Genomic DNA, 12,419 nt, shown 5'->3' on the forward strand with positions numbered 1-12,419 from the left:
ATTTCCTTTAAGATAGACTGGTTTGATCTTGTAGTCCAAGGGACTCTCAAGAGTCTTCTACAGTACCCCAATTCAAAATCATCAGTTCTTTAGTACTTAGCCTTCTCTATGGTCCAAATTTCACATCTCTATATGACTACTGGAAAAACAATAGCTTTTACTGTAAGGACCTTTGTTGGCAAAGTGATGTCTCTGCTTTTTAACATACTGTCTAGGTTTGTCATGTCTTTCCTCCCATGGAGCAAGCTTCTTTTAATTCCATGGCTGTGGTTACCATCTGCAGTGATTTTGGAGCCCAAGAAAATAAAATGTGTCACTTCTTCCACTGTTTCCCCATCTATTTGCCATGAAGTGATGGGACCAGATGCCATGATCTCAGTTTTTTTGAATGTTGAGTTTCAGGCTAGGTTTTTCACTCTCCTTTTTCACCCTCATCGAGAGGCTCTTCAGTTCCTCTTTGCTTTCTGAAATTGGAGTGGTATTACCTGCATATCTGAGGTTTTTGATATTTCTCTTTGTAGTCCTGATTCCAGATTGTGCTTCATCCACCCCAGCATTTCTCATGATGTACTCTGCATATAAGTTAAATAAGCAGGGTGGCAATATTCAGCCTTGACGTACTCCTTTCTGAATTTTTTTTTTCCTTTCCGAATTTTGAAATGCTCTGTTGTTCCATGTCCAGTTGTTACTCGTGCTTCTTGACCCACATACAGGTTTCTCAGGAGACAGGTAAAGTTTACTAAAGCATCATTTACTTGTATGTAGCTACAGGTATGACCTAAATCAAATCTCTTACGATTATACAGTGGAAGTGACAAATAGATGCAAGGGATTAGATCTGGTAGACAGAGTGCCTGAAGAACTATGGATGGAGGTTCAGGAAATTGAATAAGAGGTAATGATCAAGACCATCTACAAGAAAAAGAATTGCAAAAAGGCAAAATGGTTGTCTGAGGAGGTCTTACAAATAGCTGAGAAAAGAAGGGAAGCTAAAGGCAAAGGAGAAAAGGAAAGACGTACCCATTTGAATGCAGAGTTCCAAAGAATAGCAAGGAGAGATAAGAAAGCCTTCCTCAGTGATCAATGCAAAGAAATGAGGAAAACAATAGAATGGGAAAGACTAGAGACCTCTTCAAGAAAATTAGAGATAGGGAACATTTCATGCAAAGATGGGCACAATAAAGGACAGAAATGGTATGGACCTAATAGAAGCACAGGATATGAGGAAGAGGTGGCAAAAATATACAGAAGAACTATATAAAAAAATATCTTCATGACCCAGATAACCACAATGGTGTGATCACTCACTTAGAGCCAGACATCCTGGAATGCAAAGTCAAGTGGGCCTTAGGAAGCATTTATGAACAAAGGTATTGGGGGTGATAGAATTCCAGTTGAGCTATTTCAAATCCTGAGACGATGCTGTGAAAGTGCTGCACTCAATATGCCAGCAAATTTGGAAAACTCAGCAGTGGCCACAGGACTAGAAAAGGTCAGTTTTCATTCCAATCCTAAAGAGAGGCAATGCTAAAGAATGTTCAAACTGCCTCACAATTGCACTCATCTCACATACTAGCAAAGTAATGCTCAAAATTCTCCAAACCAGACTTCAACAGTACATGAATTGTGAACTTCCAGATGTTCAAGCTGGATTTAGAAAAGGCAGAGGAACCAAGAATCAAATTTTCAACATCCATTGGAACATTGAAAAAGCAAGAGAGTTCCAGAAAAACATCTACTTCTGCTTTATTGACTGTACCAAACCCTTTGACTGTGTGGATCACAACAAACTGTGGGAAATTCTTCAAGAGATGGGGAATACCAGACCATCTGACCTGCCTCCAGAGAAATCTGTACGCAGGTCAAGAAGCAACAGTTAGAACTGTACATTCCACAACAGACTGGTTCCAAATCAGGAAAGGAGTACATCAAGGCTGTATATTGTCACCCTGCTTATTTATCTCATATGCAAAGCACATCATGTGAAATGCCAGGATGGATGAAGCACAAGCTGGAATCAAGATGGCTGGGAGAAATAGCAATAACCTCAGATATGCATATGACTGCACCCTTATGCTAGAAAGTGAAGAAGAATTAAAGAGACTCTTGATGAAAGTGAAAGAAGAGAGTGAAAAAGTTGGCTTAAAACTCAACATTGAGAAAACTAAGATCATGGCATCCGGTCCCATCACTTCATGGCAAACAGATGGGGAAACAATGGAAACAGTGACAGACTTTATTTTGTTGGGCTCCAAAATCACTGCAGATGGTGACTGCAGCCGGTGACTGCAGCCATGGAATTAAAAGACGCTTGCTGCTTGGAAGAAAAGTTATGACCAACCTAGACAGCATATTAAAAAGCAGAGATATTACTTTGCCAAAAAAGGTCTGTCGAGTCAAAGCTATGGTCTTTCCAGTAGTCATGTATGGATATGAGAGTTGGACTATAAAGAAAGCTGAGTGCTGAAGAATTGATGCTTTTGAACTATGGTATTGGAGAAGACTCTCAAGAGTCTCTTGGACTGCAAGGAGATCCAACAAGTCAATCCTAAAGGAAATCATTCCTGAATATTCATTGGAAGGACTGATGTTGAAGCTGAAACTCCAATACTTTGACCACCTAATGGGAAGAACTGACTTACTGGAAAGGACCCTGATGTTGGGAAAGATTGAAGGTGGGAGGAGAAAGGGATGACAGAGGATGAGATGGTTGGATGGTATCACCGACTGGATGGACACGAGTTTGAGTAAGCTCTGGGAGTTTGTGATGGTCAGGGAAGCCTGACTTGTTGCAGTCCATGGGGTCACAAAGAGTTGGACCTGACTGAGCTACTGAACTGAAGTGTTGATAATACTATATTAAAGATGGAATTTCTTAAATTTCTTCAATGTCATGTTATATCATATATTGGACATATCATGACATTTCTTAAAAATGTCATTTTATGTTTATAAGAATAGCGGTTTAAACTGAAACAGTTCTGGTTAATTTGGGACTCTATATATACCCATGGTATATATAGTTATGGTTATATTTTCTTGTTATATTATTAACTTCACAAATCAGTAAAATGTAGGTTTTGTAATTTCCATAAAGTAAAGATTAGCAAATGGTTCTAAATGTCACATTCATATTTATTGCCTCGCTGCAGTCTGTCTTATATGGATATGCTCTTGTGTGTGTGTTATTTTCTCAGTCATGTCCAACTCTTTGTGACCCCATGGACTGTAGTCCGCCAGTTGCCTCTCAACATGGGATTCTCCAGGCGTGAATACTAGAGTGGGTTCCTTTTTCCTTCTCTGGGGATCTCCCAATGTAGGGATTGAACCCTGGTCTCCTGCATTGCAGGCAGATTCTTTACTATCTGAACCACCAGGTAAGTCTTGGCTGTGCTGTTGGTAAAATGCAAATCCAGCAGATGTCTGCAATGTCTGTATCTTTGTTGGGCAGTTTTTTCCTGAAAGGTATTCCTATCCTTGAGTTTTATTCAGTCTTTATTTTATTTTTTAAAAATATTTATTCATTTATTTATCTGTGCCAAGTCTTAGTTGCAGTATGTGGGATCTAGTTCCCTGACCAGGGATTGAACTCAGGGGACCTGCATTGGGAGTGTGGAGTCTTAGCCACTGAACCACCAGGAAAGTCCCTATTAAGTCTTTAGAATGATATCAGAGACCATTTCCTCTAATGGGGCTTCCCTAGTACCCTTACGTAGAATTAAAAACTGTATCTCCTGGTCTACTTGTAAATATTCTGCTAATGCTCCATCTATCACATTATTAAAAAATATTTGTTATATTATCAACCTCTTTTAAACCTGAGTTCCTTGAGGTCACAAAACATGTCTTATTTATCTTTATATGCTGGTACTTAAAACAAACCTTGGACATGATAGATACCCAATGACCATCATTTAATTGTGTTATGTTGGTCATTTGGATGGCTCTGCCTGAAATGTTAAAAAATGTTTATATTTTATTAAATATGATAGGCATTCACTTTTTTTTCCCTCATAATGGAAGACTGATATAGTTCCATGTTCAGAATCAAAATATATCATCTAAAAAGATCTGTTGTTATTTAAGATATCAAGAAAGATGTGACCTGCCAGTGTATATTTTGGTATAAATATAAGAGATTTGGGGTTTTATGGATAGCTATATTTGTTAAATTAAGTTCTGATATGGTAATCCTCCATCATACCTTTAGGTATTTTACAAATATGTTTGGAAATGTAGCTTTTGAGCAAAGGAAATAAAGTTTTGTATTTATCTGACATCTGAACTCAGATGGTAAAGAATCTTCCAGCAAAGTCAGAGACCCAGGTTCAATCTTTGGGTTGGGGAGATCCCTTGGAGAAGGGAATGGCTACCCACTCCAGTATTCTTGCCTGGAGATTCCAGTGGACAGAGGAGCCTGGCGGGCTAAAGTCTGAGGTCTCAAAGAATCGGAAATGACTGAGCAACTTTCACCGAAACTATTCAGGAAGTTAAAAACATGATTGCAACATTTCTGTTTTCTATTGGTTTCATTTGGCTTTTAGGGCATGAAGATGATTAATCTAACTTGATTAATCAGTAGCTAATTAGAGAGTTTGTGAATTCTCTAGGCTCTTTTCTATATGCAGTTGATTATGAACTTGAAAGATTATTTAATATTATATTTTAACTTCTTAATTCTTTTTTCTTCCTATCCAGTGTAGTGACTATGACTTGGAATTTGGAACTGAGTGTTTGCATTTGGCTCTAAAATACAGTCATATCAAAGCAAAACTTGTGGAAGGATCCCCTGACCTCTGGAAGGTAAAGAAGTTGGTACTTACCTCTGTGTTGATTTGTCATTCCTGAAGACATACTTTTCAAGTACTGACATTTTCCAGGTGCTTTAGAAAATAGAGAAGTTTGAAAACATTTGGCTTCATATTGAAACAGTATTTCCAGGAATAAAAGTATGTGTGTACATATACATTAAAGGTGTTAAGAGTCTCAGTGGGTTTTCTGATCCATCAAATTTTGGTATCATTTCTGTTGCTCGGTTGCAAGAAAATTCATGTTGGGATAGTTTACTCAAACAGATCCCATTTAGCCAGTAAGACTGTTTTGTTGACAACTTTTGTGTATGTTCTTGGCGTGTAATGTTTTACTGTGCAGCTGTATTCTCAGCTGGACTGAGGGCACCACTCTGCTTCTTACCGCAACATTTCCTCTCAGTCCTGAGGATGGTAGCTCCAACTCAATGTGTTATTGAAGCACATATCTGCAGTAGTTTTGACCCAGTAGACCTGGCGCCTGGAAGAACTCACCACCTCCAAGAGGCATTGTGCTCTTTCCTATGGTCAGGCTTGACTGGCTTCATGACAGACTTCTTTCTTTAGGAGGAATGAAGTGGTTGTAGCATTATCATACTGCATGTTCCTGTTGAGGCTGGAGTGCTTTTCAGCATGACCACCTATGTTTCATTGGGTAGAAATGTGGTAAACGGAACAATGTATTCTGAAATAGAATTGTAGGGTCATATCATAATTTTGAACAAGTACTGCTCCTTTGGAAATAGTGGATGAAATCTTTATAAAGCATCCATCTAAATTTGGCTAGTAAACATTCATCCTAATTCTGAGCTAAGGTGAATCCAAAAGCATATTTCTTCATTGACATAAAAACAAAAAGAAGCCCTATGTGTTAGGTATTTTGTACAGTCATGTGATGGGCCTTGCTACATGCTAAGATTGTCTCATACATATTTAAATTCTTACAAGATTACAGGATATTGACATGCCTGATTTATTGCCTGGTGGAGAAAATTAATGCAGTATTATTGCTCTTGTAAGAGTTTCCAAATGTCATTAATCCATCAGGTCAACATTTTATTATTTTTATTTTTTTCTGTATATGACAGATGGTGATACACATATTCATTGGGAGGATTTGGATAATTACCAATTAGGTGTTTTGTGAAAGATCCTGACTCACATCACTACAGATCTGCTAAACTTAATTTACAGGCTATGTTAAAAATAAATAAATGAAACCTCAAGACATTTATTGCTACTAACATGTCAACACCCTCTGGCCTCTTTGCTCATTTTTTTTGAGGGGGCTGTGTTATTATCTATTTCTCATGGGTATTCTGAGCCTTCTTTAAATGTATGAAGCACCCTCAGGTCTTCAGGTAGAAGGAAAGCTCTTTGCATTTTCCACTCACTCCACAGATGTATTTCAGTGTCTTTTGTGTTAAATCTCAAATTTCACTGCTTCCACCAGCAACACAGAATCACAGTTTCAGTCCTCACACCTTGGAGCTTACTTCCATTGTATGTGCGACAAATGTTAGTGGATTGAGTGGAAGCTGGCCTTTCCAAGTGCTTCTCTTCCTTCCCTTGCCGAGTCATTTCACAGATGATGCTGGAGGTTGAATTGTGTCCCCCTCCTCCCTAGAAGTGACTCATTAGAAAAGACCCTGATGATGGGAAAGACTGAGGGTCGAAGGGGAAGGGGGTGACAGATCATGAGATGTTTGGATGGCATCACTGATTCAGTGGACCTGAGTTTGAGCAAGCTCTGGGAGTTGGTGATGGACAGGGAAGCCTGGTGTGCTGCAGTCCACGGGGTTGCAAAGAGTTGGACATGACTGAGCGACTGAATTGAACTGATAGCCAATAGGAAAATGTAGACCAAAAAAAAAAAATTTCAAATTTTAGGGGAATTTGCTGGCAGTCTTGTGGTTAGGACTCCACTCCACTTTCACTGCTGACAGTGCAGGTTCAATCCGTGATTGAGGAACTAACATCCTGCAAGCTGTGCAGTGTAGCCAGAAAAAAAAAAAAAAAAAGAATTTTAGCTGTCTGTATATCGTTTCTTTTTGAATATAGTGTAGTACCCAAGGACCTTTGGGTAGTAATACATATATATTTATTCTTAAGACTGATTTCAGTGCATAAGCATTGTCTTGCAAGTATGCTAGAAAAGTCATTTTAGTATTTGAGACCAAGTTTTCTTTATTTTAAAAACCCCATTGTTAAGATAGATTTAATTGAAAAAATAATAAAGCACTTTCATAATTATTCTGTTTAAATTTGGAATGCAGTTATATTCCTCAAAGAAAGCAGGAAGGAATGAAAAACCAGCTATAGTAATTAGGCATCTTTCCATTAATTACTGTTTTGAGTTTACCTTACATAGCAGGCAGTTAAAGGGGAAAAAAAACCCTTTTCTCATCTAAATTGCAAATATTGAGTGCTGATTTCAGCTGTCTAGTTAACTTTGAGTTTTCATGGAAACAAATATATTTTATTCAATTCTTCTAAAAAAAGTGTATCCCTAAAATGTTGTTTCTGCAGGTTGAGTTTTTCTCACTGTGTTCATCGCTCTATTCTAGCCATTAGAACAGGACCTGTGATGTGGCAGTATTTGAGAAATATTTATTGAATGAGTGAATGAGATCAATATAGTCTTTAATTTGGTAAAATGCATAGTCTGAAGCTTTAAGTGTCTATTTTCTACTTTTTTTCCCCCAGATAATAGAGCTGTATTTTGGATCAGTAACTATAGTACTGGTTTTGGTTGGCATTGCTTGTTTTAGAGATAATTTAACAATGTCATACTTGATTTTAATAGATTGGTTGACTACTTGAGGAAATTTCCATTTGTCATACAAGTCAGCTACTACATTAGTTCTGAGTTGTAAGATATAAATTTTGGGCCAGGGTGGTTTACCTGCCAGGATCTAGGCATAGCAGGGAAACCTGTTTGGGTAGAAAGAAATGCTGTGAACCACTTAGCTGAACAGTTTTTGTACAAGTTTAGTTTGGAGATAATCTGGAGAAAAATTGTCCAAATTATCGATATGAAAAGGTATTAATTATTAAAGTGGGTTTTGAGACACTGGCATCATAATCATCTGAGCACTTGAATGATAAGCTCCTAAGACCCTAGAGTACTTACTAATAGATTTAATTATTTACTCTTCTTCAGTTCTGTGAGGAAGGAAAAGCAGTTCTGCAGTGCAGTGCATCTGACATGCTCTGTACCTGAGCTCACTGCATGTGGCCTGAGAGCTATCTGCTATAGAACCATGGCAGGTTATATACACGGAATCAGTTATAATTGCAAAGAGGCTGTTTGTTCTTAAGCAAAGGTCATGATTGTTCTTACATTCATGGTGGTAGCCTCCAGGCTCTCTCTGTCAGTCACGTATTAATAAAAATATTAGAAAGGTGAGCCTTATCTGGGGGTACACAGATAAACTCAATTCAGAAGGAAGACCCTCACTGTGAATTGGTCTTTGAGAATCATCTCATTTCAACTGAACACGCAATTTGGTAATTTTTAAAATATAGTCTTTTCCTTCTTTCCTCCCACAAAAAACCTTACTATTAAACAGTAATTCTAATACTTATATGTAAATGCTACCACATTTTTTTTTGATATGATACTTACATTAATAAGACTTTGGTAACAACTGCCATACAACATATTAATTAAAGATTTAAAAACAGGTCTTCAAGCATTTGTAGAAGCAAAATATAGTTTTTTCTGAATAAACTGATGTTGTTATAATTTAAAACTTGTCAGTGTTGTGTGTTTATGGTTTCTCCAAAATCAAGAATTTCCTTGGGGGCATTATTTTATTGCTTTAACATTCCTTTCTACTCTGTTAAATCTAATGAAGTTTATCTGTCCTCTAGGTGACCTACAAACGAGATCTGTATGCAGCTGAATCGATTATTAAGGGTATGTTTGGCCTGTGACTGTCAGTTCCTGTGTTTCAAAACCGTAAGCCAGTTCAGAATTTCTTATGGCGATTTAAAGCCCTGACTTCTCAGAAATATAAATCCTGTAGATCAGGGAGGTCTGTGATTTGGTTTTTTTTTTGAAAAATAATTGCATTTATCTTATTTCCTGCTTTGAAATATCACTTATTATGACTTATGCTGGGGCTTCCCTGGTAACACAGACAGTAAAGAATCTGCCTGCGATGTGGGAGACCTGGGTTCAGTCCCTGGGTTGGGAAGATCCCCTGGAGAAGGGAATGACAACCCTCCCCAGTATTCTTGCCTGGAGAATTCCATGGACAGAGGAGCCTGGCGGGCGGCGTCTGTGGGGTTGCGGAGTCGGATACGACTGAGCGACTATTATACATGCTTTATGTTACATTGGTTTAACTTTTATGAAGGAAATATTTTATTAATCTGAGAAAAGTAGGTGACGTTGACATTTTAGAAGTGAAAACTGACATTTTAATTTGTAAATGTATTTTGTTTTTATTCATAAAACTATCTCCTCTCAACACTGCCAACACATTACATTAGACAACATCTTTTGCCAGAGAAAAATTTTTCTGAAAAAGAGAAATTGGTCTGAATGATGTTTAATTCCTTTTAGTTTTGACAATGAGAATAAACCACAGAAGTGGTTTATTTCATAATCAATAAATATTTATTAAATGCGCTTGACACTGTGCTGGGAATGTAATGATGATGCACGAGATGTGTTCATTCTGTATTTTTGCAACCTCCATAGTTTACATCACAGTTTCTTAACCTCGGCACTGTTGGTATCTTAGGCCAGTACTTCTTTGTTCAGGGAACTGTTTTTGGCATCATAGTAGTTGCATGATCTCTACTTCCTAGATGCCAGCAGCACTCTACTCTCCCTCCCTTCCCCCGCTGTGACCATCATTTGTCTCCGGACAGCACTGTTGTTGTTGTTGTGTATGTGTGTATATGGTCCTAGCCAAAATCAGAGGGGCCCACCCCGAATACTGAAGCAAGTGTGGTACTTGACAATCTGTTTGTAATTTACTCCTTCAAAACTAGATTAAGGACAGAATGATGTACTCAGATACTGACTGAGATGTGACCTTGATTAAAGTTGAAAAAAAATAAAAAGCTGAGTGGGAATTGTGAACGCAACATTTTTTTTTTAAATCTTATTTTATGCAAAGCCTACTTGGCAATCATCTGGCTTCACATTCAGAAAACTGAAATCTCTATGTGTGACATTCTGTATTTGTATTTTATCTTTTTTTGTGCTTTAACAGTATTATGTTTCAAACTATTAATATAATGATTTGGGCATCTGTATGTATGCAAACAGATGATCTATAGCTATAAATCAAAATGTTGACATATATTTATATATGAGTCAGGCAATGTATAAACATGACTCTGGAGAAGTTGCCTAAACCTTGATGTAGTTCGTTATATTCTCAACAGAAGGAAATTAAAAACTGAGTTTGGTTTCTTTACAAAGTCTTATCTCTATTACCTACGTAAAATGGAACTGATCTATCTTGCAAGGAGTGGGTAAATGGTTCAGTGAGGGTTCTACACATTTCAGTACTTCACCTATATATTATTAATATCAACAGCAGGCTTTATCATGTAAAAGCCTACATTTTAAGTATAATTGCAGGGGCTTTAGTTTTGGAAATTGTTTGCAGAGAGAAATTGTTTTATTTAGTTAACATGTTCTAGTATTCTACTTTTCCACCTTACTTGTCTCCTGAGAAACCTGTATGTGGGTCAAAAAGCAACAGTTAGAACCAGACATGGAACAACGGACTGGTTCAAAATTTGGAAGAGAGTATGATAAGTCTATATATTATCACCCTGCTTATTTAACTTATATGCAGAGTACACCATGCAAAATGCCAGGCTGGATGAATCACAAGCAGGAATCAAGACTGCAGGGAGAAATATCCATATCATCAGATACGCAGATATTGCCACCTTAGTGACAGAAGTGAGGAAGAACTAAACAGCCTCTTGATGAGGGTGAAAACGGAGAGTGAAAAAGCTGGCTTAAAACTCAGCATTCAAAAAACCAAGATCATGGTATCTGGTCCCACCACTTCATGGCAAATAGAAGGGGAAAAGTGGAAGCAGTGACAGATTTTATTTTCTTGGGCTCCAAAATCACTGAAGACAGTGACTGCAGCCATGAAATTAAAAGACCCTTACTTCTTGGAAGGAAAGCTATGACAAACCTAAACAGCATATTCAAAAGCAGAGACATCACCTTACTGACAAAGATCTGTCTAGTCAAAGCTATGGTTTTTCCAGGAGCCATGTATGGATGTGAGAGTTTGACCATGAAGAAAGCTGAGCACTGCAGAATTGATGATTTTTCATTGTGGTGTTGGAGAAGACTCTTGAGAGTCCCCTTGGACAGCAAGTGGATCACACTAGCCTATCCTAAAGGAAATCGATCCTGAATATTCATTGGAAGGACTGATGCTGAAGCTTCAATACTTTGGCCACCTGGTGTAAAGAGCCGATTCATTGGAAAAGACCCTGATCTTGGGAAAGATTGAAGGTAGGAGAAGGGGACGACAGAGATGAGATGATTGGATGGCATCACTGACTCAGTGGACCTGAGTTTGAGCAAACTCAGGGAGATAGTGAAGGACAGGGAAGCCTGGCATGCTGCAGTCCACGGGGCCACAAAGAGTCAGACCTGACTTAACGACTAAATGACAATTCTCAGAGAAATTAATCTGTCTGTATGTAAACAGATAATTTAGAGAACATTCTCCTTATATTCTTTAAGATTTGCATTTCTAATAATTTTTCAAGAGATTCTGATGTTGCTTGTACACTTTGAGGACCACTGCTAAGGGTCTTCTTATTCTCTTTGGGTTTCTAGACCGGTAGAGTTTTGATTACCAGAGATCTTGAATACAAAACATCTGGCCCTGCCATATTAAGTCAGAATGTGCATTTTAGCAAAAACTCTGGCCTGTTAGTTTGTATGTTAATTTCCAAAAGCGTTCTTCTAGTCTGTTCTCCAGTCATTCATAGTTGATTTTTTTTTAAAGTAACCTTTATTGTATTTAGAACTTCAGATCTTACCACACTGTCAGTTTCAAATGTTTGTTGGCTCACCTGAGATTGCTTCCTGCCTTCATGACTTGTGCTAACATCATTTCTGAGGCTTGATAGTAGAAATACATCTGAGTATAGGAGGAGGGAAACTCTTAGATTTTTTTAAAAAAGTTCTAAAGTACCGTATGGTTTATAGTGGACTACCCATTTACCTGTTGCCTTTCCATGTCAATGTTCAAGGTGTTTTTTCTAGGTACTTGTAGACATAACATTTTTTGGCTACTCACTTTGTGCAAGACATTGTTTAAAGCTTTTTATATGTATTATGTCTTGCTTCTCCATGAACTCAATATTGTAAGTAATGTGGTTGTTTCAACTGGTGAGATTTTCTTCTTTGAAATTCTTGGGCTACATATATGTAGGAATTCTGACTACTGCGTATTTTTAGAAGTTACTGCTGTATGTCATACATTATATCACATCACCAGGATGATTTGGGACCTTACTGCATAATGAAACTTGTATATAATTCATCAGTATTTATGTTCAATGCAACAATGACCAGGAAGCCCCAGCCAGTTCAAGTTTAGGACT

At 37.7% G+C, this 12,419-nt stretch overlaps 1 protein-coding gene across 3 annotated transcripts in view; it reads left to right on the forward strand.

The window, feature by feature from the left end:
• Positions 1 to 12,419, forward strand: part of CRPPA (CDP-L-ribitol pyrophosphorylase A) — a 336,123-nt gene that overhangs the window by 100,722 nt on the left and 222,982 nt on the right. For all 3 annotated transcript variants that reach the window (XM_070470646.1, XM_070470642.1, XM_070470639.1), the window contains exons 4-5: positions 4,699 to 4,803; positions 8,685 to 8,730. In XM_070470646.1, coding sequence (XP_070326747.1) covers positions 4,699 to 4,803; positions 8,685 to 8,730 — 151 coding nt within the window. The remainder of the gene's footprint in view (positions 1 to 4,698; positions 4,804 to 8,684; positions 8,731 to 12,419) is intronic.

Source organism: Odocoileus virginianus, chromosome 1 (genome assembly GCF_023699985.2).
Source record: "Odocoileus virginianus isolate 20LAN1187 ecotype Illinois chromosome 1, Ovbor_1.2, whole genome shotgun sequence".
In the NCBI taxonomy this organism is placed as follows: Eukaryota; Metazoa; Chordata; class Mammalia; order Artiodactyla; family Cervidae; genus Odocoileus; species Odocoileus virginianus.